The 25970-nt window shown below is 46.6% G+C and overlaps 7 protein-coding genes across 7 annotated transcripts; 5 read left to right on the top strand and 2 right to left on the bottom strand.

Annotated features, from left to right (window-relative positions):
* Positions 1 to 1910: 1910 nt before the first annotated feature.
* Positions 1911 to 3205, top strand: HD556DRAFT_1440346 (uncharacterized protein; the record flags this gene model as incomplete). Its single annotated transcript, XM_041306105.1, has 6 exons — positions 1911 to 1950; positions 1990 to 2052; positions 2119 to 2241; positions 2588 to 2687; positions 2742 to 2838; positions 2939 to 3205. The coding sequence occupies 6 exons, from the start codon at positions 1911 to 1913 to the stop codon at positions 3203 to 3205; spliced, it is 690 nt and encodes a 229-aa protein (XP_041163333.1).
* Positions 3206 to 8739: 5534 nt separating this feature from the next.
* On the top strand, positions 8740 to 10220 carry HD556DRAFT_1266951 (uncharacterized protein; the record flags this gene model as incomplete). The annotated part of the gene is made up of 3 exons (XM_041299123.1): positions 8740 to 9650; positions 9707 to 9945; positions 10002 to 10220. The coding sequence occupies exons 1-3, from the start codon at positions 9224 to 9226 to the stop codon at positions 10218 to 10220; spliced, it is 885 nt and encodes a 294-aa protein (XP_041163332.1). The 5' UTR covers positions 8740 to 9223.
* A 1998-nt stretch (positions 10221 to 12218) lies between these two features.
* HD556DRAFT_1430883 (protein-tyrosine phosphatase-like protein) lies at positions 12219 to 13003 on the top strand (the record flags this gene model as incomplete). Its single annotated transcript, XM_041304945.1, has 2 exons — positions 12219 to 12250; positions 12448 to 13003. 2 exons carry the CDS (start codon positions 12219 to 12221, stop codon positions 13001 to 13003), a joined length of 588 nt encoding a protein of 195 aa, XP_041163331.1.
* A 5795-nt stretch (positions 13004 to 18798) lies between these two features.
* Positions 18799 to 20931, top strand: HD556DRAFT_196806 (uncharacterized protein). The gene is made up of 16 exons (XM_041309867.1): positions 18799 to 19060; positions 19119 to 19128; positions 19185 to 19204; positions 19260 to 19292; positions 19344 to 19440; positions 19498 to 19520; positions 19572 to 19596; positions 19654 to 19686; positions 19740 to 19816; positions 19869 to 19926; positions 19977 to 20060; positions 20116 to 20226; positions 20280 to 20320; positions 20375 to 20400; positions 20455 to 20849; positions 20915 to 20931. Exons 1-15 carry the CDS (start codon positions 19013 to 19015, stop codon positions 20621 to 20623), a joined length of 855 nt encoding a protein of 284 aa, XP_041163330.1. The 5' UTR covers positions 18799 to 19012; the 3' UTR covers positions 20624 to 20849; positions 20915 to 20931.
* HD556DRAFT_196940 (uncharacterized protein) lies at positions 20926 to 23135 on the top strand. Its single transcript, XM_041309868.1, has 13 exons — positions 20926 to 21235; positions 21286 to 21318; positions 21369 to 21388; positions 21441 to 21455; positions 21507 to 21545; positions 21603 to 21631; positions 21689 to 21702; positions 21752 to 21787; positions 21954 to 22013; positions 22072 to 22206; positions 22258 to 22495; positions 22550 to 22601; positions 22657 to 23135. The coding sequence occupies exons 1-13, from the start codon at positions 21163 to 21165 to the stop codon at positions 22858 to 22860; spliced, it is 948 nt and encodes a 315-aa protein (XP_041163329.1). The 5' UTR covers positions 20926 to 21162; the 3' UTR covers positions 22861 to 23135.
* HD556DRAFT_1525634 (uncharacterized protein) lies at positions 22928 to 24217 on the bottom strand (the record flags this gene model as incomplete). The annotated part of the gene is made up of 2 exons (XM_041309277.1): positions 22928 to 23916; positions 23965 to 24217. 2 exons carry the CDS (start codon positions 24215 to 24217, stop codon positions 23411 to 23413), a joined length of 759 nt encoding a protein of 252 aa, XP_041163328.1. The 3' UTR covers positions 22928 to 23410.
* A 110-nt stretch (positions 24218 to 24327) lies between these two features.
* On the bottom strand, positions 24328 to 25837 carry HD556DRAFT_196804 (putative methyltransferase-domain-containing protein). Its single transcript, XM_041309866.1, has one exon. It carries the CDS (start codon positions 25699 to 25701, stop codon positions 24454 to 24456), a length of 1248 nt encoding a protein of 415 aa, XP_041163327.1. The 5' UTR covers positions 25702 to 25837; the 3' UTR covers positions 24328 to 24453.
* Positions 25838 to 25970: the final 133 nt, after the last annotated feature.

Genomic DNA, 25970 nt, shown 5'->3' with positions numbered 1-25970 from the left:
ACGTGACAGCATACCATGCTTGCTTCGCCATTGTCATGCCTTCGAGAATATTAATTTTATAAATATCCCGTTCGCCAGCTTCGTCAAGATCAATAGCACGCGCGCAAAAATTACGGCGATATAGTGCCTTGAAGCATCGGATGATTCCAGCATCGCATGGTTGGACAAATGGTGTCATGTTGGGCCCAAAAAATTCAAGATCAATGTTTGATGGTTGATACGAGATGCTGTGGGCAGAGAAATTATCAATAAACATGCAAATGTGCCGGTTTTGTTGCTTCATCTGAAGATCGAGTTTTTTGATCCATCTAGGCCACTGATTAGATATTAACAGCAATCATATCATCATGTCCACGTACTCCTCAAATATGACTGCTGTCATCCAAGCCTTCTTATTATTCCGATAATAAAATCCCCGCTGTTCCGGTGTCTGCTTCTTGAAGCATCGGGGTTTCTTTGCCCTGCCGATAAAAAAAGGCTCGAGCCTCTCGCTTCCATCTGCGTTGCAGGCTAATCCGATGGAGATACGGAATTTCTCTTTCTTCTTACCACTCATTTGTCGTGTTGCAAGGCCACGGTCTGGAGGTGCACTAAAATGAAAAAAAAATTAGGTGACATAGATTAATATAAATGAACACTCACTAAGGAAAGAATGATGTCTCGTCAAAATTCCACCGATCTTTGGGAGCAAACTTCACCAAGATCTTACGACAACGCTCTCGTTCTTTATCAACAGCTTCGATGTCAACAGACCCAGCTTCTCCATGCCGTCGGTACTCGCGAATCTTGTAGGCAGTACAAAATGATTGGAGCCATTCCCCCGACAGCCTTTCATTTTCCGGGACATCAAACTCATCTTCAAACCTTTTCCGTTTCTCTCGCAGCATAGGCCCAGTCACTGTTTCACGTCTACTCTCCATGTGCCTAACCCACAGAATTAAGGCACGTTCGACATCGGGCCTTGTGACAATCCTTGGCCGCTTCGATGACAATGCATTAGGGTTATCGTTGATCCGTGCTTCCATTTTTGGACGTTCCTGCAACTTGCGTGATAAGGTTGACTGCGTGAAATTGAGTGCACCCGACTTGAGAGATTTAAAGTGTTCAACAATTTCAATCTGTGATACAGTAGGATGAGAATCAACAAATGAATAGACTGTTAACCAGTCAGAGAGTGTAAGATTGTGGCGAGAAGTGCATTTGGGAGAATGAGCTGAAGTTCGAGGAGTGTCCTTGGTGATTTTCTGCCGCTTCGCAGGTCGGTTATAGACAGCGGGCTTGTCACGGGGTTTGCGTTTTGGGTTTACGGACATTGTTGTGTGGTATCGTACTGTCGTGATTACTTGCTAGCTTCTATACATAGTCGAACGAGACAATACCACTGAAGCAGAACAATAAATTTATGCAATACATTGTCGTACCTATTGTCCCGTCCTATCAATTTGGTACCTCATAATGCATATTGGCTATGCAAAGGTTATGCATTATGCATTATGCATTATGCGGTCAATTACATGGGAACGCCGTCGGGATCCAAAAAAGTCCATGCATTATGAGACTTATGCATTGTTAGCATATGCATTATGAGCATTTCAACTGTACTTCATGGTGTCTTGCAATATGCAAGGCCTATTGTGCTGCTATTTTGGACCACTCAAAGTACTGCTATCATCAATATTCAGTCTACAATCAAGGTTTTATGTTTCAGTATGAGTTTTATTCGTCATCTGATTGGCTGCTGACTCCTGAGCGCTGAGCGCTGCAGCGCTGAATTCTGAAGCGCTGTCTCGCATCATGTCACATGACTTTGTGTACAAGCTGCTACAGAACCAAATATTCTCTTTCTGCAATCTATCGTAGCGGTCAGTGCATATCAATTTTCCATCGTTGCTTACTCCTCCACATTCTTCATGCACACTCGTTCTCGCTTGCTCGCACTCATTCTTGCTGGTTTGTACTCATTCTTTTGATGTGTTTGCACTCATCTAGGCCTGTATGCATTGGTTCTCGCCAGTACCACTTGTTCTTGCTTGTACATGCCCACTTTCACTTGTGCGTGTTCCGTTCTTGTCATTTGCATTTATTCTCACTGATATATATTTATTTTCACTTGTGCAGGTTTATTTCTCATTGTTCGTGTTCATTCTCGCCCGCACACTTTCATTCTTGTCTGCATGTGTTCATTCTTGCCTAGTTCAGGTGCACTGGAGAAGCTCGTGAGCGCTCCATTCATGCTTATGGGTATGCACCGTCTCTGTCTGGCCTTTGAGACTCACTGAAGGCTGGTCCTTCATCATCCCTGCACCAGGTACCGATGTGGGGCATCCTGCACCAGGCATGGTTAGCTAGCCCTCTGTGGCCTCTCTCATCTATTCGTTGGATCGGTATGCCTCACAGTATGAGGTACCCTCGCTGGTTTATGTGAGTTCATTCCGTCTCTGCACCAAGCATCTCTGTCCCCGGGTGCAAGCTCTTCTGAGGGCTCAAACATAATTGTAGACTCGGCCTGAAGACCCACCAGAGGAATACTGCTAGTACAAGGGTATGTTTTTGTTGGTATTTGCAGACTGGTTCACATATTCTGTAGCTGAGGTTTCTGCTGCCGCTCGCATTCAGGCCTTAAATCAACACTTACAGCCTCCGCACAAGCCTCTCGTTCACTATCGCGAGCCTCAATTTCAACCCTCGTGAGCCTCCTTTCAACCCTCACAAGCCCTCGTCCACCTTCATGATCCTTACAGAAAACCTCACCAACCTCTCATTCACCCTCGCAAGCCTCAATGTCAATCAGACCGTCATGTGCCCACCACACAGCAAGAATGGATGACTCGCACCAGAGTGAGCCTGATATGCTCGATGCAGTGCATGGGATTGTGTGGCGCAGGCCACAGACGAACGGCTGACACGTCCCAGAGATGATCTACTCACCTGGTTTTAGAGGTCAGACCACCCTCTCGCATCCTCTCGTACATCCAGCGCACCCTCTCGTACATCCAGTGCACCCTCCCATACATCCAGTGTACCCTCTCGCATCCTCCCTCGTACCCTCTCGTATCCTCTCTCATACCCTCTCACATCCTCCCTTCATACCCTCTCATATATTCAGCGCATCCTCCTTCATACCCTCTCATATATCCACTGCACCCTCCCGCACCCTCTCTCGCACCCTCTCGCACCTACAATGCACCCTTCAGGGATGTATTAAATCCATCCTCATTGTCTAGTTGCTCTGTCATGACCACCCTACCCCACTTACATTGGTAGCTACTATGCTTTGTAATTTGTTATGTCAATACTAGTATAGCAGTTGCATAGCCTACTTGTCTCATCCAGGACATCTCAGAACACTAATGTCTTTGTGCATCGGAAAACCTGTGGAGATCTCACCAAACATAAGTAACTGATTGAATAAAATAACATAACCAGTAACGGAAACGGTGGGAGGCTACGAGAGGGTCACTATACTAACAATATTAATGACGGGAGAAGCTTGGTATAATGTGCTAGGGCTCTCTGGGCTCTCAATGAGGCTGCTAAGACTGGCAGGGCTACCCTCTTGATGATAAGGGACGAGTCCATGAGGTGGTTCGCGAGGGTACCGTTGTGCCTCTTGAGGCGAGGGGAGGGATATTGACGAGGTGCGCAAACGGATGCAGGGCGGGAGGGTTGCCCCTCGTGGAAGTGTGCGAGAGGGTTGCATAAACCTGTTAGGGAATTTGGTGAGAACCTCCCTGGGGAGGGTGGTCTCAGAGACCAGTTGCGCTCTACAAGGAAACCAGGTCTAACAGACCGTGAGAAGCTCTAAAAAGTGCTGCCAAGGGTGCACTCAGCCCATATAGTCTGTTAGACTCGTTCAAAAAATCCTACATCTTCCCTGTCTTTAAAAAAATTTGTCTCTTAAGCCAGTACAGTATTCGTGACTAGATCTCCTCGTACGTACTATTTTGGGCGGCTACTTAAGTTTGGAGTACATTTTTAGAATGGTGACCCACTTTGGCGCTTGCGCTTCCGGGTTGACCTTCATTGCAATGTTTATAAACCTAATGGTTGACGGTCCTGTGGCACGACCAATCCAATGGGTCATCAAGAACGGCATGAAGGTCTACCTTGATCTTCGGATGGAGTCGAAATGTCTTGGCACTCGCCCTACTACCAATCACCAGGGTAGTCATCAGGTTCCCATACTATCATAGCAAGGCCGCAGGACATGACATCCGTGCATGTGTTGAACGTGTCTTTGTATTAGTTAGTGCGACTATGCACGGTAATCTCACCGTATCTGTCGCCCATCACAGCAACTAACCACTGTTTTGGAGTCTTAACTTATTGCGAAGTGGTGGAGTATCGTGATTCGTGACTATGAACCATTTCAATGGCGATTATCATTGCATGTACCCCCCTTATCGTCCTAGCCAGCGTCTGGATTGTGAAACAACGATGCAAGGCGGTTACCATTACCACCTGGACCCCCTGGACGTTAGCTATTTCGTCTTCTGACTTTTCTGCTTGATGCCCGTGTTTCAGGGCTATTGCAAACGATCCCGCTTGTCTTCCCAGAACCATACACATTTAATCCTCAGCGTTGGATTGACGATGCATGCCGTGTGCACGGTGATCTCCGATTTCTCACTTTTGGCTTTGGTCGCTAGTGAGTGGTATCGTTCATCTCTCGACCATTTCTCGTGCCTTACTTAAAAATGTCAGAGTGTGTCATAGCCAACATGTCGCGAATCAGTCTGTCTTCATCAACACGGCTCTTGTTCTGTACACCTGTACCTGTAGGTTTGATGTATCACTTCTTACAATTGTAGATGAAATGTGATACAATAATTACTGAAGTCCATAGATACCTATCATTGTAGGGCTGATATATCAATGGAGGATCCTGTCAGGACACTCCCATAATAATCTCACACCCCTAATTTTCGCATTTTTGACCACCTACTGTGGGAATTTCCCCACAACACTTAAAAATAGATTGCTTCTCCACATTTTCGCATTTTTAGCCACCCCACTACACCTAAAACATCACCCATTTTGGGAATCTCCACAATATCAATTATTCCCACACCCTCCCCACCTCACTGCAGCTTCACCACCACACCACAATAGGTCCCCTCTTGTATCTAAGTAGTAGTTTGGTATATATATGTACAATATAATGTAATAGACCGCTTTTTTTGCTTACTTGTGTGCCTGCTCCTCCTCTAGAGGCCATTTAACATATGTTAGAGTAAAGAACACTTTCGCACTTTTGCCCCTTTGGTGGGAAAGTGTTCTATTATATTCAAAACATGTTTATGAGCATATATGAGTATATTCCCATCTTTATTTGACCCCCTGAAGCGCCCTACATCAATAGATATAGCACATATGCAAGAAAACACAGAATATGTTCCTATTTAATTATTTCTAGGTGGACAGACTTGGAAAAATGATTCCCAGTATCTATTCAACAATATGAACAATGTATCAGGAGCCCAGGACCATGGGATAATTCCCTGTTGCATGGTGTGCCCCCCCTCTCCTGGTGGTTTACCCCCTGTGAAAATTTTTCCTGCAGGACCGGACCTTAATTGAGGTGAGGGGTCTGTTTTCATGTATATTTGGAGTAGATCTATCATATAGCTGGCCCAGAACACACATAGGATCCTGCTACAAGAACAAAAAAATAGAAAATCTCACTTTTGACACTTTTGATGTTTTTTAGTATCTTACTCTTGCATAAATAACCATCCCTGCTCACATATTATCAGTAGTACATTCACACATATGTTCTATGCCAAGGATCAGCCCTACATAGGGCGCAAATTTGATATCTGATGTACAGGAGGTATTTCTACTGATAGGAAACCTACAGAGTAATCCAGCCTGTGATAAGTGATCAGATACCTGGGATACCTCTTATATATGTCCCTAATGATGGACTTGAAGTTTTAGAAAGATCAGTGAAGGACTGACTGAATGACAAGTAAAATGACATATGTGTGAAAAGTGACAATTGACATCTTTTGACACAAAGTCACATTTATATATGGTACAGGGCAAATATTTCATTGAAAATATGTAGGATATATGATAGACTACTAAATGAACCTATGCTACATACTGCCCTGAGGTTAGAGGGTGATGGAAGGAATGTGATGTATATTTGAGTTGACCCAGCATTAAAGTCCTACTGCTGCCCAACTGACCATTTTCGATGTTTTGAGTCTTTGAACTTTCCCACACTCAATTTCTTATCTATTTCACTTCCTCAGCACTCAATTCTTGTTGGATTGTTTTGTAAATTTAGGTATATGATAGTGAATGTACTTTAAATCTACTCCAAGTGTCTGATTATTAAATTTCGATGTTTTGAAAGTATGGGCTCCTTATCAGTAGAAATACCTCCTGTACATTAGATATCAAATTTGCGCCCTATGTAGGGCTGATCCTTGGCATAGAACATATGTGTGAATGTACTACTGATAATATGTGAGCAGGGATGGTTATTTATGCAAGAGTAAGATACTAAAAAACATCAAAAGTGTCAAAAGTGAGATTTTCTATTTTTTTGTTCTTGTAGCAGGATCCTATGTGTGTTCTGGGCCAGCTATATGATAGATCTACTCCAAATATACATAGAAACAGACCCCTCACCTCAATTAAGGTCCGGTCCTGCAGGAAAAATTTTCACAGGGGGTAAACCACCAGGAGAGGGGGGGCACACCATGCAACAGGGAATTATCCCATGGTCCTGGGCTCCTGATACATTGTTCATATTGTTGAATAGATACTGGGAATCATTTTTCCAAGTCTGTCCACCTAGAAATAATTAAATAGGAACATATTCTGTGTTTTCTTGCATATGTGCTATATCTATTGATGTAGGGCGCTTCAGGGGGTCAAATAAAGATGGGAATATACTCATATATGCTCATAAACATGTTTTGAATATAATAGAACACTTTCCCACCAAAGGGGCAAAAGTGCGAAAGTGTTCTTTACTCTAACATATGTTAAATGGCCTCTAGAGGAGGAGCAGGCACACAAGTAAGCAAAAAAAGCGGTCTATTACATTATATTGTACATATATATACCAAACTACTACTTAGATACAAGAGGGGACCTATTGTGGTGTGGTGGTGAAGCTGCAGTGAGGTGGGGAGGGTGTGGGAATAATTGATATTGTGGAGATTCCCAAAATGGGTGATGTTTTAGGTGTAGTGGGGTGGCTAAAAATGCGAAAATGTGGAGAAGCAATCTATTTTTAAGTGTTGTGGGGAAATTCCCACAGTAGGTGGTCAAAAATGCGAAAATTAGGGGTGTGAGATTATTATGGGAGTGTCCTGACAGGATCCTCCATTGATATATCAGCCCTACAATGATAGGTATCTATGGACTTCAGTAATTATTGTATCACATTTCATCTACAATTGTAGGTATTTAATGTATCATTCTTACAGTATGGCCTGTTCTGTAGGCTTTCTGACTTTCGGAGAATCCTGCAGCAAAGATTGATGCGCTTGCATTCGAAACATATATGCTGCTCCGTTTGAGATATGTTTGGAGAGGAGGATCGATGAGAATGCGGTCAGGGAACTATGGGCACCGTGGGAGTAAACTTCTCTAGGAACTTGAAAGTTCTAATGCGGGGCGACGTAGCAACTGAATTCATACAGGTTGTGTCTTTTGCTCTTTTTTCGACTGTCTTAGAAGAACGCGAGAGTCGTTGCTGTTTTCGTGTGCACTCGTATCATGTGTGTTTACATACGCAATCACTTAGTTACATGCCTCATACACGTTCTCCTGTGATTCTCCGTCTCAATCAGCGTATTAAGACTTCTCCCCAGCGAATATCCTCCTCAGTCTTTTGACCCAACAAAAAGTCCCGTTCCTATTCCTAGTCCGAGCGTCTCGATTCGTCACACGATCTCCATCTCGTAATCCTCATCTTGTGTCAATGTAAAGTGATTAAAACCTTGAAATTCTCCTGTCTGAAGGGGCTGAAGCAGCCCGTCTGAGGCCACTGCCTACATAAATATTAATAGTCCACTCTTCTGTGCCACAAGAGCATGTCCTACCATGACCTCCGGACCTTGATTGAGTGGTGGCAAGTGTCCTACATAGACCCAATCAGGAGGGACCCACCAGTACTTGTCACTGTGAACCGTTGGATTATCACACTACCAAACGAGCATCAATGAACCACGAGTCAACTACTAGAGTATGAGGGGGAACTTACCAGTAGGTATGCCTTCCTATCATTGATACCGCCCTTCTTGAACTTTACAGGAAGAGGTTTTCCGCACCCAGGCTTCGGACAATGACTGTTGGAAGGTGGTAGGTGGGATGCGGAGTTCATGGCAGATGGGCGTGCACTGTATGTGCTGATAAGATTAGCAATGTAGCACGTACCAAGGTGATTCAAAGTCAGCCCAAGTCCACCATGGCCTGGTCGTCTTTATGCCGCCAGACTGCGGATATATCCGCCGTGGTGTACTACGCGCCACACCGTTTTGCGCTGCGCCGGAAGGGCGGTTTCAGCGGTGATGAGTGATCTGCTATCACTCGGAAATTGTTTAGCTCTCACAGACTGTCAGCAAGGTACGAGCAAAAACGGTGATAAGTGACCTGTAACTTATCAGTCGGAAATTGTTCGGCAAGGTACGAGCAAAAACTCAGTGATGAACGTTTGAACGATGAATGATGTTAAATTGGCTAAAGGTCCGAGTCACCGCATGGACCCTACATAAGTCCATTGATATTTTTGCTCTTAGAGTATTGTAGTTACACTCCCTCTGATATTGGTAGTGTACCTTGTTTTCGCCACGGCTTGGCAGCTGAACGGTGGCGGAGTGGTGACAGCATCTCCGTCTCTAGTCAGTAGGACAGGACTGAGATGTTTCCATCTCTACGACTCTTTTTATAAGTAAGCGTCCACAAATGAATATCATACGATTAATCTGAATCGAATCTGCGTTCGTACCTTGAGTCTGCGTTCGGAACTTCGTACCTTGGGCCTTGCGTCTCAGCGCCTATCTCAACACCGAGGTGATTCAAAATAAAGTCCGCCACCTGTTCGTCTTTGTGCCGCTGGACTACGGATATTATATCCGCCGTCCGTACTACGCGCCACACTGTTTTGCGCCGGAAGAGCGGAAACTGACGTTGGCGCCGCTGTTGCGATTACATAAGCTAAGAAGTTACGAATCCACCAAGTGCTTCAAGCTACTCCCAAATGTCTTCCATAGGCCCACAAATTCCTGCACACCTCCTTTCAACCGTTGCGTCAGCCGGGGATTCCGACGAAGACGACGATTACACACCAGCTCTGCCACCCGACCTTACTGCCTCCCGCGCAGCTGGGCCTTCGTTGCCCTCAAAGAGCGAATCGAATACACCGCCTCCAAAACGACACTATGTAGGACCATCAGTACCTCACTCTCACTCACAAACTCCTTACGATGATGACTCGGATTCAGATGTTGGGCCTCAACCACTTCCTGCAGCTTATGCTTCACAAATAGAAGAAAAGTCAGGCGTGGAAGAGTTCTTGGAGAGGGAGGAAAGGAGAAGGAAACTACAGGAAGAGGCGAGCAAGCCGAAAAAGCTTCAGCGGGAAGAGTGGATGCTTGTGCCTCCTAAAAGTGGCGACTTATTGGCATGTACGTTTCAGTCAACACGCGGTTTTCTGACTTGTGTGCTTATCGAAGTCATGTAGCACTTGACCCGACGAAAGCCAGGCCTCGTCAGTTCGCACGTAGCGCTGCACCATCGCGTGACAATTCTGGATCTTCCCTTTGGACCGAGACACCCGCAGAAAGACAGCAACGTCTTGCTGATGAAGTTGCTGGACGGAAACGACGTGCTGCAAACGCACCGCCGGAGGAGGACTCGCATGACACGGCAAAGCGACGGAGACGGGATGAAGAGATTCGAAGAGGAGTTGACGAGCATACAGTACGTGTCCTTTGATTGTTCGTCCATTCAAAAGGATCTGACGTGTTATTTACCAGCGCAAGGCTCGTGGATCAGCCCTTGTAGAGTCACATCTAGAGCGAGAAAAAGAGGAAGAGAAGCACAATCAGAGTGAACCCTCGGTTATCTGGGATCATGAACGTGATATGTCTCTAGGTGGACGGCTTATGGATGATAAACAGAGGCAGAAGATGCTCCGGGATGCCAAAGGACTAGGAGAACGTTTCGGTAGTGGGCGCAACGGAAGTTTTCTGTAAGTTGCTGACTCTGCCAAAGACGCTGGAACCCGTTGTATCAATATCATCAACCCGAGTTTCGGAGCAATGCACTGTTTGGTTCCAGGCGAGGATTCGGGAAGTTGAGCTCAGACACATGATGCTACCGTCATTCGAGCATCTTATATTTCTTCTCCATTGCAGGCCTTGTCTTGTGGTTGGATTATTTATGTAAGTATAGCTATCTATATTTCCCTTCACCGTTTTGTCTGTCTGTCTGTCTTCTGTGATTTTTTGTTCGTAAAATTCATCTAGATCAGATTGCCGTACCTGCGCATCCTACTGCATGTAATGATATATTTCCGAGGAAATCATTTGAAGGTCTTTTCGGCTTTCTCTGATGTTTGCATCGATTATCTCTTCTGGCGATGTTCCATGGGCTGCGTGGCCAGAGTGGCGTTCGGTCTTAGCTGGTAAGTCCTTGGACACCAAACTTAAATATCACCGTGGTGTTCCAGCCGGTGCGCGCGTTGGATCAACGTGAATGACGGGAGTGTCGAGTAAACCCTGATGTGCAGTGCGTACCAAAAATATTGACAAATGTGCTTTCACTGCACCTGATTGTGTTCCCATCTCAAACATGCCGCCAGCCAGTATGATACAGTGGATGAGAATCTCTAAGTCGGCCAAATCATAGTTCTTCGTTGTGCTGCCATGCTGTTAGTGAGGTCTGGTAGAAGACAGAAGGTCGAAGCTAGAAATGAACATCGAACTAACTGGCCAAGAGCGAATCCGGTGTCCAGCGAAAAAAGACGGTGCCCACGAGTGAGACGAGCAGTGCTACATGCATGCTCCATGCACCCGGGCCACAGGATGCGTCTGATAGAATGACACGCGAGAGTTTGGATTTGCTGGTGACTCCTGCTGATCTTGTATGTCCCGGCCAGTACGTCTCATCGCGGGGTCCCTCGCCTGATTGATCTGAAACGATTACCACAATACTGGAAGTGGCTCGCACTGGAAGTGTGGCGTGTGACACTCCAAATCCTCGGATGGCATCTAAAACGTCCAAGATTACGGCCGACGCGCCCACTGTTGAGTTGGCTGAAACACAAGAATAACCTCGTGACTGCGCTCACTAAAAGGCAATCTATTTCGAAATGTAGATGGCCTATTGCAGGGAACGACAAGTATGATTCAGTCGTGGCGTATGGTCCACTGCATACAACTTGCAGTTGACTTGCATGCTAATGAGGGACACGAGGAAGCACATCGGTAACGTATAGAGGCAATCAACCACTCACAGTAAAAGGGCCCATAATTGAGAAAGGAGGAAGGAATGAGCGCCTGATTTTGCCAAATGATGTACCGGAGCTGTATTGATGCTGGAGCTATCAGATGAAACGAGCGTTGTGCGATTCGATAGGACTTGATGAGTGTGCATATGCTGTGCCCTGCTTCTTATCACGACGTCTTCGCGTTCCCCGAATACGAGCACAGCCTTGGTGCTGTCGCCGTGGACATAAGACATAGGGAAGCCAAATGTAGATGATACGTACTGCAGTTAGACTGTGCATGCCCCACATGCCATAAGATGGAGGGGTTTTACACACCGGCATACCAAGACCATAGAGATTCGTGATCGCAGCAATAAAGGTATGAAAGAAGTCCTTCTGGCGAAGGTGAGGCTAACCTCGCGGTGAGCCCAGGGCAATAGAGCGGCGAAAAGACGATATCGATTAGGCAGTGTCAACTGAAAATATCCTTGCGATTTGAACGATGGAGTAATAGGATCATGACGCGGTAAAGACCAGTCAAAAGATTATTTACCAAGTCCTTGCGTCATCGATTGGTTTGAGCGCTGGCCAGGCCCTGTAATTGAAAACATGGTCCGAGTGGGTGCCGTGAAGCTCGCTGATAGCACTGGATCAATGTGTTCAACATCCAGGTGACAGTGTGATATGGACCTGTCTGGGCTCGGCAATCGGATAAAACCGGACGAAAATGAAACGTGAAGGGGTCTAGCAACTGGTTCTCGAAATGTCGCGACTGAACGGTATAAAACTCGAGCAGTAGACGGCGAGATTGTATTGAGCCACACGCGAGTTCATCTTGTACGAATTCGTTACAAATTACATTCCTCTCAAGCAGCAATGCCATCAGTCAATGTATCCCACAAGCTCTCTTCCCCACGCAAAAACAAAACCCATACGGCTGCTTCCCCATACAAGAGCTCGGGCCCCTCCCGCCCACGCAGGCTTCCACTAAGTTCACTACGCCTGCGCCCAATACCTAACTCCTACTGGGCAACTCCCCTGCTACTCGCATGCGAGTACCCCTGGTCTCCTTTTGAAACCTCCACCCAAAAACTTGACAAGCTTCTCGCCGCTGGCGTTCGCACCTTCATCGACCTCACTGAGCCTGAGGAACTCATACCCTACAAGCCCCACCTCCCAAGGCACATCAGTGCTGCTGGCCTCGACGCGACTACCATCCACTACCACCAGTTCCCTATCCCTGATCGTTCGCTACCTCACAAGCCAACATATTTCATGCGTCTAGTGATGGACGTGCTCAGGGAAAACGCAGAGCAAGGGCGCGTGTGCGCCGTGCATTGCCGTGGTGGGATTGGGAGGACCGGCCTAGTTATTGGGTGCTGGCTCGTGGAGGCAGGAATCGCGAGGGACGGCGAAGAAGCACTGAAGATAATAGAACGGGAGTGGCGGACCGTCGAGAAGTGCAAGCGCTTCCCGCATTCGCCAGAGACTGGCCCGCAGTTTGAGTTTGTGAGGAACTTCACGAGTCCGGCGATGGTGCATGTATAGAGAACCGTGACAGTGCGCGTGTTTTTGCTTGCCTGCTGGTATGCCTGTTCACCTTTTTTACTTGCGCCTTGCTCATGAACGCGTTTTCAGCATACATTTGTATTCATCCTCTCACGTCACACATCACTGTAGCTATTATATCCCTATTCATATTTCCCTAATCATGGCCCTGGTTCCTAGTCTCATACTAGTACGTGCCTGGCCACATTTCTTCCCTCTGTCACAGTGCTGGTGATGTGTATGATCACAGATAATGAAGGGTGCCACTGAGTGTACTCTATCATGCCACACTTAGTACATACATCTTCGGACTCCGCTTCAAGTAGAAGTTTGATGTATACCGTCATGAATGAATTAGTATTGAGAGAGCCTGTGCACGTATGGAAGCTGTTGATATGAATGAAGACCACATTACACCAGTGAGCTTGAGTGCCAGCAGTAAGTAGACGGCGATCGCACAGAAATACTTATGTGACCCAGTGCTATGAGTTCTCGGTGTTCGCCGAGAACGACTGCGGCGCCAAAAATCTCGTGTTGGGGCAGAAAGGTGATACTTCGACGTTTCATTTGACGATATGCGAATTTCCTTCCAGGTATAAGTAGGCGAGAGGGAGCAAGTGTTTTACCTTTCCTGAACTGATAAGCAGTACGAACAAATCATTGCAGGGCAGCAGAGATATAACAGAGGGGCCTTGTCGAGTTTTGATCGGCACAGCAAGCGGAGTAATATCTGAAGAACCACGAGTCACTGTACGTGCCATGGCTTCAACGCATGTTTGAATCTGACCGCCCATATGCTACAGCTGCCTGAATTTGTGCTTTTCTGATAACACGCAGCTCGTGTTTGCTGCTGCGGTTGCTCTTGGGGTGGTAAGATCGAGCGCTTGGGCGTCCTTTTTAAATTAGATAGTGCCTAACCTCTCTCAGGTCTCTATCATCCCACGTGAAGGGTTATGGGGCACTTCCTACTCCATCGCAAGTAGATTTTCATGTTCGACTGGCCGTCTTTTACATGATGCTGACCATGTTGCATGTGCGTTGAACTAGGGCCTGACATTATTCGCAGGCTTTGCCCACCCCCAATTACAGTTCGTTTTCTTACTGTGAAGATTGCTCTAAACTTCTCGAACGAAGGCGCAACCTAATTGTAACGTCTGGTTATTACCTTTGCAAGGGTAAGTTCTTGTCGCGCGCTTCATGAATCGTCCGCAGTTAGCACATGTCAGCTAGCATCAATGTGGTCAGTACTTTGCATTTACTCTCAGCATACATAATTGACACAGTGCATCAGGAATATCAGAGAAGACCGTGGCATGGGTGAGTATGATCAGACTCGTTCCATGGCTTCTACTCACTGGGGTCTTTTTAGCCTGGTTCTTCTTTGACGGTGCAAGCTGGCGATGGCTTCGAATTGCCTTTCACTTACGCACGTTGCAACCTCGTTCATCGTCCATCTCATGCTGTATCTATATTTGGCTTCATGCACCGGTGCTTGTGCATTTTTTCTCAGAGTCATTCAACTGAAAAAGGTCACAGGACTAATTTGGCTACCAGGTCCGCAAGCTTGCAAATCGGCGTTTCCTCGTCAATGCAACACATTCTCATGTGAAAGTGGTCGGCAGTTTTACGTTGGCTACTGCGATACTCAATGTATCGCTATAAATGCCAATCTCATCTGTTCCCAGGTTTACTGATGCGCTACTCGCCCTTGCACCTCATTCAACAATCGCTCGATGAATCACTCCCGAGCTTCCTACGCTACTCGACCTCGAACTTAGCTTAATGGACCATGAGGCACGATCGATCATTTTCAGATACATTCAAACATCCATATTGCTCGAGCGGTACGGAAATTTGTCCAAACGTAACTGTATTGATTGGCTCCAAACTAGGTATTGCACCATCAACCATGATACCAAAGCGAGAACAGAAACATGACTCACTGTCACGACGTGCCGCTCGGGCTGCTGGCTCAATTTCCAACCGACTACTGGCAGAACAAGCCTTGACTCTAAGGCGCGCAGGTGAGTCACGCGGTTTAATCCCAGTCGTACAGCGACCTGCTCATACTCACGAGACAAACGTGACTGCAGCAATCCCAATTTGTGCGGCAGGATACACTCGGGCCCCCACATGCACTGACAGACATAGATGCTGTCAAAGCAATAACAACGGCGAGAAAGGGTAAGCGCATTTTCTGTGCGAGGCGATATGGAATATTCTGGGGGCGTTCTCGAATGATATCTCTGAGGATGGGGTGACACTGTAGGACAACCACCCGCTTTTATATCCTCATGGGCACGATTCTGATCGATTTGGGAGAATTATTATTGCTGTCAGATGGCACAAACTTCGGCAGAACCTGCAGGGTGAGCGTATTCAATTGATTACGACCATTGTATCATAACCTGCCGGCAAGCATGACCAATTCTCTTCTTCTTTGCGAATTGCAAAACGCTCGCTCGACTCACTAGTCTCTCATCCCAGTCTCTGGCTCATCGCTTCATCATTTGAACCCGCAGTGATTCTGCCAGCGTGGTGACAAAGTTGAGAAGTCGATGCCCATTCTCGTCGGCACTTCCGATATGTACTTGGTTGATATCTCATGTGATTTTCTCGCAATTACTCATTGCTCCCTTATATGCAGTACCTGCAATTCGCCTGTGCCATTAGTGAGCCGGTGACCCTGCGACTGCTGGAAAGATGATGAGGTATCTTTTGGAAATTGACACACGTTTTCATTCTTGGCATGCGCTTGGTTGAAGATTTTCGGTACAGTAGTCATGGTCGCAGCCACCACAGCTTCCTCTACGGTTTTGGACAAGCACGGTTGTTTGATGGCATACCCCGATGACCCTATACTTCCTCGGAAACAAGGAACAGCGTTAGCAGAACTCGTGACTATCGATCAGCGCTCTTCCAAGTTCCTCTTTCTCGTCAACCGCCCCTGTACCCCATTCACACTCGATCGATGAAGAGAACCGCTTCCGCGCTACCCTTCGATGACAAGTACCGCGCAGGCAGTGATATCAATTCTCTTCATCTTTCCCCATTTTGTCACTTTCATCATGACGCGCACTCCTATTATGGCCTTAGGTTTTGACCATTCCCGACTCCTACAGGGAGGGCTTTCAAGTCGAACGCGAACACTCCATCACCTTTCACTAGGAGCCGGCGTTGCCGCCATGGGACCTTGCTCAGTACGAAGCCTCCTTCAAGTGCGACCAAATCAACAGGGATGGTACTTATGTAAATGTAAATCTTATTATACACTTTCAAATCGCCGCATGGCATATGTATTTGAACGTGTTTGTATTTCGTTTATCATGGCATCTAGCTCAGTAGTCTACTGTTCTGGTTCTGAGTATTCGGTACGTGTTGACACTCGTTTATTGTTGGCTGCGACCACCTCAAGTTATCGAACAGATTTCTTATAATGCAGTTATTTTCATTCTTGATAAACAGTTTAAAGGGTCCCGCTTGAAGTTAGTACTAGATAACAGAAGTTTCGGCAGAACCTGCAGGAGTGTGTTGTATTGTTACTTGTGTTAGGGGTATGGTTCAGTTCTCCCGGATGAATTACTGATTTGAACCGGAGCTCCACACTCTGAAATTCGGAAATTCAAATTTCTACTCACTACTGGCAAATATGCCGCAAATCTGCTTGAATCTTGGACGACAGATGGGCGCGCTCGCGGCAGGGGTGCCCATTCCCCAAATCCGAGCCAACGGGTCCAGCGCGAGTCGCGGATTCAAGAAGCCCTTGCTGGAGTTCAAGGAAGAGCTATAGGGCAGCAGCAAAAGCTCAATCCACCATAATCTGTGCTTCGTTGATTTTCCCACTATCGCGTAAGCTCTCGGACTCGCCGTCGAAAAAAGGACACAATCGTTTCACTGATCAACCAAATCAAGACGTACCTCGACAAGCACCCTGCACTGGCGGACAATACACGCTTTCTGCGTTGTTTGGAGCTGGAAGGCATCGCACATATTCGAGGCATGCCACGCACAGCCAGGACTCCGCACCTAACACCAGCGCGACTAGTAGTAGTCATCCATCCAACGTCGTCCCATACCGTCTTTTGGCCTTGGCTCATCACTGCCAGTTTCACAGCTACCCGCAGCACTCGGAGGTCCGTGAGGAGAAACGTCTATAGTTTTTGTGTGCGCGATGGTACGTTTCTGAGGGTCGGAGGAAGGGGGCAGGCGTGCATCTAGCCACGGATGTAGGGGATGGGTCTTGAGCTTGGAGGTCGAGTGCTGTTCGAGTGAGTGTAATACTAGAGAGGGATAAAGAGACGTGCGTTTATCCTTTGTGCCAGCCTTGCTTCTCATGTCATGGGTGACGAAGACATTTGAGGGCTATGTTGAACACAGCGGCAACTCATCTTGTACGCCCTTCATCAACTCTAGGAGCTGGTATTAGTGGTTGCTGACGAGTTTTTGTGAACGTCTTCGTTTGCAGGGAGTGACTTGCTTCCAATGTGGAGAGGCCTTAAGGTGGTTGATTTAGCGGGGGTGTAGTTGTGTTAGCTCAAGTGGTGTTGGTGGCCTTCGTGAGCAATGAGCGTGGCCGACCGTGGGAACGGAAGGCAAGTGCTGCCAAGGTGGCCTGAGGTGCATCTATCATCTTGTCGACAACAGTGTGTCATTGAAGCAGTGATGGGCAGCTCAGACAACTTGAAGTCACCCCATAATATAGAAGGAATGACTGTCTTCTTTCTCCTTTGGTCTGACTAGCCCTAGGAGAGACCAGGTTTCGGCCACGACAACTTCAACTATGCTCACTATCGACCTCTGGGCTATAACAACATTTCTTGTACTCTTTTATTTGGGCCTTGCTCGCGTTATTGCTGTTTAACTGAGAACAGTTACCGCCGGACTCGAGTTCTCAGATCTCAAGGACTACCATGGCCAGCGAATTTTTTATAGGCTGGGATGACGTGAGTCTCATTCCAGGTGTTCCCTTCCTTTGTTAGACTTACATCATCACATGGTGATTTGCAGTCTAAAGGCGCTGATACTGACATATGGAATTTTTTGCGCCATCAAATCATCAGATTCATCACAGACACAGCAACATTTTGCTGTACGACTTCCAAGACTTTGACGGCAATCTTTTGCCAGATTGATTATCCGGTCTGAGAACATGAGCGGTTTACAGCGAAAGATCTCAAGAAGGCTTGTAAGTTGTAAATCTTTTGTGCACCGCCCGTTAACAACAGCGGCTATGACTGAATCAATCGCAAGGACCAACATGACAACAAATTTGTTGTCAGCTGATTGATTCCAGTTACGAATCGGGATCGAGGATCCGTGCGCCATGTGTAGATGATACAGGTACATAGCCAATGGAAGGGGCTTCGGGATTTAACATCGGACAACGATCTTCCCTAGCAGATCATCATTTCAAATTTCAGTAGGCTCCTTCAATTGAAAGTCCAGATTCGTTCAATTTCCCGAAATTAAAGTTGCCAACATCTTATAGGCCCTATATTTGCTTGCGGTGGGAGTGAGGTGGGCGCGTACTTATCTCTAAGACTCCAACAATGACCATCCATCCGACGAGGTGTGCAGAGTTTTAATTGAACACAATTAACAATACACCATGTGGTTTATTGTATACATGGATATATATGATTCTGGACCCATGGTAGCAGCTGGCTGGAACTTGATGCATTGATGCGGCCAAACTTGATGTTGGCATGTCCCGTGTAGGTCCAGAAACGGCTAAAACTTGATCCTGGAGTCACATGACATGGTATCGACCGTCGGAAATTTACATGCAGTGTCACAGAGTACACTATCTCTGATGAAGATCTACCTTAGGCTGTACATGCACGCGCGGGCGGCAGTATCGGTTATTAAATAAATCCTAATGGCTCAGCGAACACCGTACTTAAGTGCTAGTGCTCGCAGGTGTATCGCTCGGAGGTTCCATTCAGCGGCCAGGACCAAGTTGCGGGCAGGTCACCACAAGGCGCATACTGAATATCGAATTATCCTCATATGTCTTCCTTATCTGTCTCAGACCTGACGAAGTTGCAGACAGTCAAGGTGAGTAAAGGTCGGCTTCCCTCTGATAAACTCAATGTTGACATTATGTCTGATTTAGTACGCCAATTGTGAGTGTCCGCCGATCGTCCGAAAACTAGACGATGGCACTGACTATTGTTTTTAGTGGGCAGTATTGCAATCCTCGTGAGTACAAACACATTTCTTGTGTTTCTACCTCAAATCTAAATCGACGTTGCAGGTATTTGATTTTTGCATTACTTTTCCCGAAGAGGTCGAGGAAATATCTGTTTTTCACGACTATTGTTCTGACCACTCCCCACAGGTGCGATGGACCTGGTTCAGACCATGGGATATAACTCGTGTCATATTTGTCATTTCTCGATATTTGCCTTTCGCGGGTGTTGGATTGACTGCATATGGCGAGTGACTCACTCTGATTTTCTTCATCTTATGTATTGCTGATGGGAATATGTTAGACGCACTGCGTGTCAAGCATCAGGTGAGCTTGGATGGCGAATAGTTTCTACGTTAAGCTGATTGCATGGGAAAGTGTACCTCTTCTCCACAAGGAAAAAGTAAGTCGACCTGCCAAACGGTTCATTGTTCATACGACTTAAACATTGTGGTATCAGTCATTCACATCATAAGTATTGTTGCTGCGGAATGTGCGCGTTCCACATGCATTTTGAGAGCGTATTGGATCTCACTTTCTTGGCAGCCTTGCTGATTATTCGGACTTGGGCATTCTGGCAGAAGAGCAAAAGACTGCTGATCGGGCTATTGGTTTATAGCGTGGTGCGTGTTTTGCTGAGCAGGGATGATCGCACAAATTTTAGTTATTACATAGTTGATAATTGCCGCCGCCCTTGCTGTAGACCTCAGCCCTAAGATGCTGCTTCCAGGAGGTGAGTTCATTAGTGTTTACGAACGAAAGTGATTCTAATTTGACTATCAGAGGAGCCCCCCGTAGGAACTTGTTACTTCGAGGACACACGCAATGAGGCGGTCGTATACATATTCTTGGCCATGTTCGAAAGCGGTTAGTGATTATCCAAAGCTGTCTATTGGCCTTCTTACCCATAACAACATGGCAGTGATACTGATCCTTACTGTATATAAGAGGGTTCACGATTATAAAAACTTTCAGAGCAGAATTGTAGTAACCCTGTACCACGATGGCATGTTTTACATGTTGTGTATCCTCGGTGCGTGGAAATAGTTGGCTCTCAAGATATCATCGAGTAACGCGTTTAAAAAGGCATCACACTAGCCAATGTCATCATCGGAGCTGCACTTCCGGTACGCATCTGGGCTATCAAACCCTACGATTCACTAACTCCATATTTTCTGCAGAGTGCCTATAGCGATATGCTTGATGCGTACGTCACCGGTTGCATTCTGAGCGCTAGTTGATCTGGAACCCACTGCACTAGGCTACAGCTGGTCAGTCACAGCGTTCTGGCATCACGAATTCTATTCCGCATTCGAGATAGCAACGGACGTATCCACGAACCGTCTGTGGCGGTAACGACCATGGAATTGGACTGTTTACGACCTCCGTCGATGTCGATGAGTTGGACGGGTACTACTAGTCAAGTTTGAAGGAATGTGGGTGTATGCGGAATCATCGCCCTCTGTTAAAATGAGAAGCTTCTTATCAAGCTGCCTCTGTACCTCCCGATGACTGTATCGACTGGACTTTAGCTTGTTCCTAGGGGAAATATGCAGCTGTCATTAGCACCGTGCATATTGCAGCAGCAGTCTGACAATTTATATATATCCCAGTTACATATCTTCAAATCAGCGGATTGGATTGTGCTACAGAATTGTAAGCACCCGGTTTACCTGAATTCCCATAATCAGTGCATATACCGTCACTGATGCTGAATTCAGTATTTCACCTTTTGGTGTAACGGTTATGCGCGGGCGGCGGTCTGACCATGTTACAAGAATGCTACAGAGCGCACTGTAGCATTCTGTAGTGAATTACGTTGGTACCTCGCCCAATCAGATTCAGCTCCGAACAAGGCGCCAAGAAAACGCCTTTTCGCCTATGATCCGAATATGCTGACTTTGGAAACAGAAGACCATCGTTATAGCATCACCAACATCCCCCAATCACTCGCGCCCATCCCTCGAATATGACCGTAGTCTTAAATAATCCCAGTTGGTGGCCGCTGATCGATTTGAATGTGTTTCTCAGCTATTGGACAGGTTTGTCGCATCAAGATATCTCGCTCTAACATTGACTTCCGATTTCGCAGTTGCCGCTGGCGTCGTGGTGATATACGATTGGGGTGAGCAGGACAGTGTTCGAAAACTGCTGATGTTCTTATGATATCTGCAGTACTAACACTAGGACAAGAGGTAGGTTAGTGTTATAGCTGGGGCGGAAAACTCGCTAAGAATGTTGTCATAGATTGAACTGATCTGGGTGAGTGACAGGAATCCTGTATCAGAAGAAAAAACAATGACATCGTAACAGAGGCAACGCTGGTCTCTCATGACTTTGTTGTATTTGGTCGTTCGTACCCTCTATAGCGTGAAGTTAGCAAGTTGTGCTGACTCCACAATGTTCTAGATACGCTATGTTGGAATACCATTTTCTGTGTATGTGGCGAAGTCAACAACTTGGCACCATGCTAATAGCTTATCTCTGACAATTAGCGCCTATGTTTTGTGTATGTCTAATATGCACTATGTTCGATTTTTCTGACCGGCGGCACGCAGCAAGCATACCATTGATGTCGTTGACAGATGCAGTGAGTGTTCCACAACCATCTTATTCATATCTGATCATTCTAATGAATACACTCATTTGTAGGGGTAAGTGACATTCTGACCATTAAGATAGCTCAATATGACGACTTAATAGGTGTAAGATGGAGCGTTTAATACTAGCACGAGGGTGATCACTAATTGAGTGTTTCAGGCAATATTACGAACTACATAATGAATGTGACAAACGTGGTCATAGCCGCCACGTTGGGCAGTGAGTTACCCAGCTGCAATACCTCTTGGATGTTGACTCGACCGAAACATGATGCCAGTTGTGATGATTGCTCGCTTATATGCCATGTATCAGGGATCTAGAATGATGCTTATTTTCCTTGTGATTATCTTCCTGGCTGTAAACATCGCCTGCGGAGTAATCGCGGGAATAGTACTGAAGCATTTTGTAGGGGGTAAGCTTCACTTGTTGACACAAAGAACACGACTCATTGAATAAACACTAGATGAGTGGATAATGTCTGGTACATATATGTGCAATGCCCAATACGAGGGGGACGGCGTGCTTCTTATTTCAATGGTTTGGGTGCTCAACACTGTTTGGGAGATCCTCGCACTGTGTCTTTCAGTCTGGATTGCTGTGAAACACTTCCGTAACCTGCGACGGCTCGGCCCGTCGACAGGATCGAAAATTGGGGACTATTTCAGAGTCCTGATACAATCTCACGTGCTTTATTTTGCGAGGTGAGCTTCTCATGTGATCGGGACTATCTCTTTCTCAAGTTCCGCACGTACTAGCTTCGTTTGTGTCTCTTGCCTCCAGATTGCTTTTTTCTTTCCAGAGCTCCAGGTGCGCCGACCTATCGCTGACATCTGCGTGTGACCACTTCTCATCATTTGTGTAGAATTCACATTCGACGATAACTGAGATACTCGAAGGTGCTCTTCAAATTTTATTGGTCGTGCAGATGTTTGTGCTGGGACCACGCCTCATCCTTAGCGTTCGACAATGTCATGCTAAACTCGTGGCCGGATCCGATTTAGAAACTAGAATGAATTTGATTGTCTTCCAGGATCGTGTACATGTATCAACTAGCATTACCCTGTAGGGAAATGCTTGGCGAGTGGCCTGCAGGGAGGTGGACGATGATCCGTCGTAATATTTATTTAACATATGGTGTTTCGAGGTATATTTGAAAAGTCCGGGCAAACCTACATATTTCTTGTTGTATCAGTACTGAAACAAAGTACCCGCGCTTGAACTAAGTGGTAAGCTGAAATTATCCGGAAGGACTAGCAACTAAAGTGCCTTGGCAGCTGATTCTGCATGTTTGTGGAGTTCCACTGTCTTCATGTATAGATGAAGAAGTGACTGTGAATCGTGAAGCCAGATGGGTGATAACTTATTGGTGCTTAGATGCGATTTCCTCCATCCGATGGGCCACGGAGAATGAAAGGAATTAATCGCGTAGACTCGTGGCTCGACTACACGCCTCTCGCGAATGAGCATGTCAAGGATATGGAGTCTGCTGAGTGGGGAGTAGAGAATCGGAGAGTCGGAGGTTCAAGTCAGAAGGCCTCAAGCGTACCTATCAAACTACTGGGAATGCGTGTTCGATTATGGACAAGCCGCGTGATGGATAACGATGAAGACCAGCACTAAATGGAAGCACGATGGATATTGAAGAAGGATAGTCTAGGATAGAATACTGGCACGTTTGTACAAGGGATGACGACATCAATGATGGCGGAGTCCGAGCACAAAGAATGATGGAAAAGGGTGGCCATCAGAGCGGTAGTATGATGTTCCTGAGCACGAGGGCACACAAAACTGACAATACAATTGCTCGCAGTAAAGCCAAGTAATATAACGTTAGCAGCAAATACTATGGTGGCGAGGTACTTGGGCTTTTTGTAGACGGCCTCGAGGTATACCTTCTCTCCATCACTGCGAGGGAACATGGTGCCGAACTCGAGCCATATGAAGAGTCCACAGAAGCTGAGCAAGAAACCGAGGACCCAAAGCATAAGGGAAGCGCCGACTGAGCCCACGCTGGAGAGGATGGAGGACGGCGTTGAGAATATGCCGGAGCCGATAATTTTTCCAACGATAAGGAGAGTGCAAGATGTTACACCAAGGTAACGACCCATGCCTCCCGCAGTATCTGGATGATGTCAGACGAGTAAGTTGAAGGAATAGCGAGCAACGGCACCTTCTTCAAAGGTGAGTTCTCCAGGACTCCAGTAAGCATTTTCGTTGGGTGACTTCTGAATCCCTTGATCCTTTTCGCCGAGCTGTGAACCGGAAGCACGGTCATCCTGGTCGTCTCCCTGCTGCTTGCTTAATCGCGACCACCAGGTAGTGGACATTCCTCTGGATGGAGTGAGAGCTATGAACACATTGATGGAAGATAAAAGGGCGCTTGATGATAACGCAAGAATGTGTCCACATGATGCAAATACCATGCTGCGCACGAAAGAGTGCCAGGTCCCCGCGGGTCAACCATGTGGATTCAAAATTCAAAATCAAAATTTCTAGTCTAACGTTCCCCTGAATGGCGCTCACGTGCGGGTAGTTCATGTTCGGAATCAGTGACAAACATTTATCATGCCATGGCGTGCCGTCGGCATGTCACGGATAACAAGAAACGCGACATCTAGTAGCAACTCTATGTGATCTAGATTCTATGCATCATATGATTCTACAATCGTGCATTAAACCAGCCAATTTTATAATAAACGTACTCCACGTCTTCATCAAGACCTTGTCCTCGCGTATAATCGCCATAGGCATCACATGTGATATATTCCTTCGATAGAATGACAAGATCAGCATCACCGTTCGGATCAACATCGCATGCCTTGAGGAACACGGACTCAACCGTGTTTGACTCGAATGTGTGCGTTGGACGAAGTGGTATCACGAGATGAAAAGCGGCGGGAGATATGGTGCTGTCAGAAGGACGCCGCACAAGCCCTTTCAGACAGCCCCTGATCCAAACCGCATGTTGGGCTTCGTAAATGATGTCTGCACCAAGGACCACATCAAATGGGTACGAAAGACAATCCGGTCGAGGAGTAGTAGAGAATGATGACCAGTCGAGGAAATGAGTGGTAATGGAATGGGTTGAAGTAGGATGATTGTGCGTGGAGGAGACATTCGCGTTAACGTTTGACCTGAGGTTGGCTAACACAGAAGGGTGGAAATCGGTCGCAACCACATGAACCTCGCGATGGTTGAAAGACGGTAATGTATCCAGTAATTTCATAACCACTAAGCTAACCAACCCTGTTCCTGCTCCGAGCTCAAGGACGTTGAGCCTGCGTGATTCAAAGCTTTGAGAAGAAGAATCCAGTCCAAATCGCTCAGGATCTTCCACAATCATTTCTGCCAAGACACATGCCCCGCCCCATGTCTGCGCTCCCACACTCCCGTAGTCATTGTTGTCCAGCGGAATATCTGTGAGCTGAGCTTCCACTCGCCTCTGCCCGTCTATAGAACCAAACATAAAGTTACGGGTGATCATTCCAGCAGCAGCGACCCCGGCACAAATCGCGAGTAGCGACGCGGCTTGTTGGACGAGTATCTCTGTGTAAGCCAAGGCAGGCTCTGGCGTCCCAAGATCATCCAATGAGACTTCTTCGGAGTGCGATAAGTCATGCCAGACCTCGAGCTGTGTGATTAGTGTGGTAAGCCACCGAATGGAATATGAGCGCTCGAATGCGTCAGATCGGATAGCTTGGAGTTCGCTATCATCCTCATGGCGAAGGCGTAGATTTTGCTCTCCATTAGATACAGGCACCTGCACACGTTTACGATGCGAGCCACGGACTTCTGGATGGTAGAGTGACTGTAAATAAGTCAAGGCATCGAGAAGCTGGGGGACGGAGAAACTCGCGATCTTGGCGATCGGCGGAAGATATGTGGTTGGTGGGCAGAGAACAGACATTTGGGGGCGTTAAAATCGAGGAGGCGGGAAGACAATCAATGCTAGCACAAAATCATACTAGTACTGGTTCAACAATATTTGAGAATTATGGTTTCAAGTTAACATGATTATTTACGGGTGTGTACCATGATAGTGTGAATAACAAGTCTAAACAACCAGCACAGTTGAACCCCACCGCTAATAATTGATCAGAATCATCAAGTAGCGAAATGAATAATTCCAGTCAATCTTCCACTCTGTCCATATCATCTATCCCGCCATCTAGCTTT

Source organism: Suillus plorans, assembly GCF_016647745.1.
Source record: "Suillus plorans strain S12 chromosome Unknown HD556scaffold_13, whole genome shotgun sequence".
NCBI lineage: Eukaryota > Fungi > Basidiomycota > Agaricomycetes > Boletales > Suillaceae > Suillus > Suillus plorans.
Note: the sequence above shows the minus strand (reverse complement) of the source record. Positions and strands in the feature narration are given on the sequence as shown.

Coding starts and splice junctions, on each gene's coding strand:
- HD556DRAFT_196806 (XM_041309867.1), top strand. CDS start 19,013: ATGTCTTCCTTATCTGTCTCAGACCTGACGAAGTTGCAGACAGTCAAG. Junction 19,817..19,868: donor GGCTATTGGTTTATAGCGTG/GTGCGTGTTTTG, acceptor GTTATTACATAG/TTGATAATTGCCGCCGCCCT. Junction 19,927..19,976: donor TAAGATGCTGCTTCCAGGAG/GTGAGTTCATTA, acceptor TTTGACTATCAG/AGGAGCCCCCCGTAGGAACT.
- HD556DRAFT_196940 (XM_041309868.1), top strand. CDS start 21,163: ATGACCGTAGTCTTAAATAATCCCAGTTGGTGGCCGCTGATCGATTTG. Junction 21,546..21,602: donor TGACTTTGTTGTATTTGGTC/GTTCGTACCCTC, acceptor ACAATGTTCTAG/ATACGCTATGTTGGAATACC. Junction 22,602..22,656: donor TTTTCTTTCCAGAGCTCCAG/GTGCGCCGACCT, acceptor TCATTTGTGTAG/AATTCACATTCGACGATAAC.
- HD556DRAFT_196804 (XM_041309866.1), bottom strand. CDS start 25,701: ATGTCTGTTCTCTGCCCACCAACCACATATCTTCCGCCGATCGCCAAG.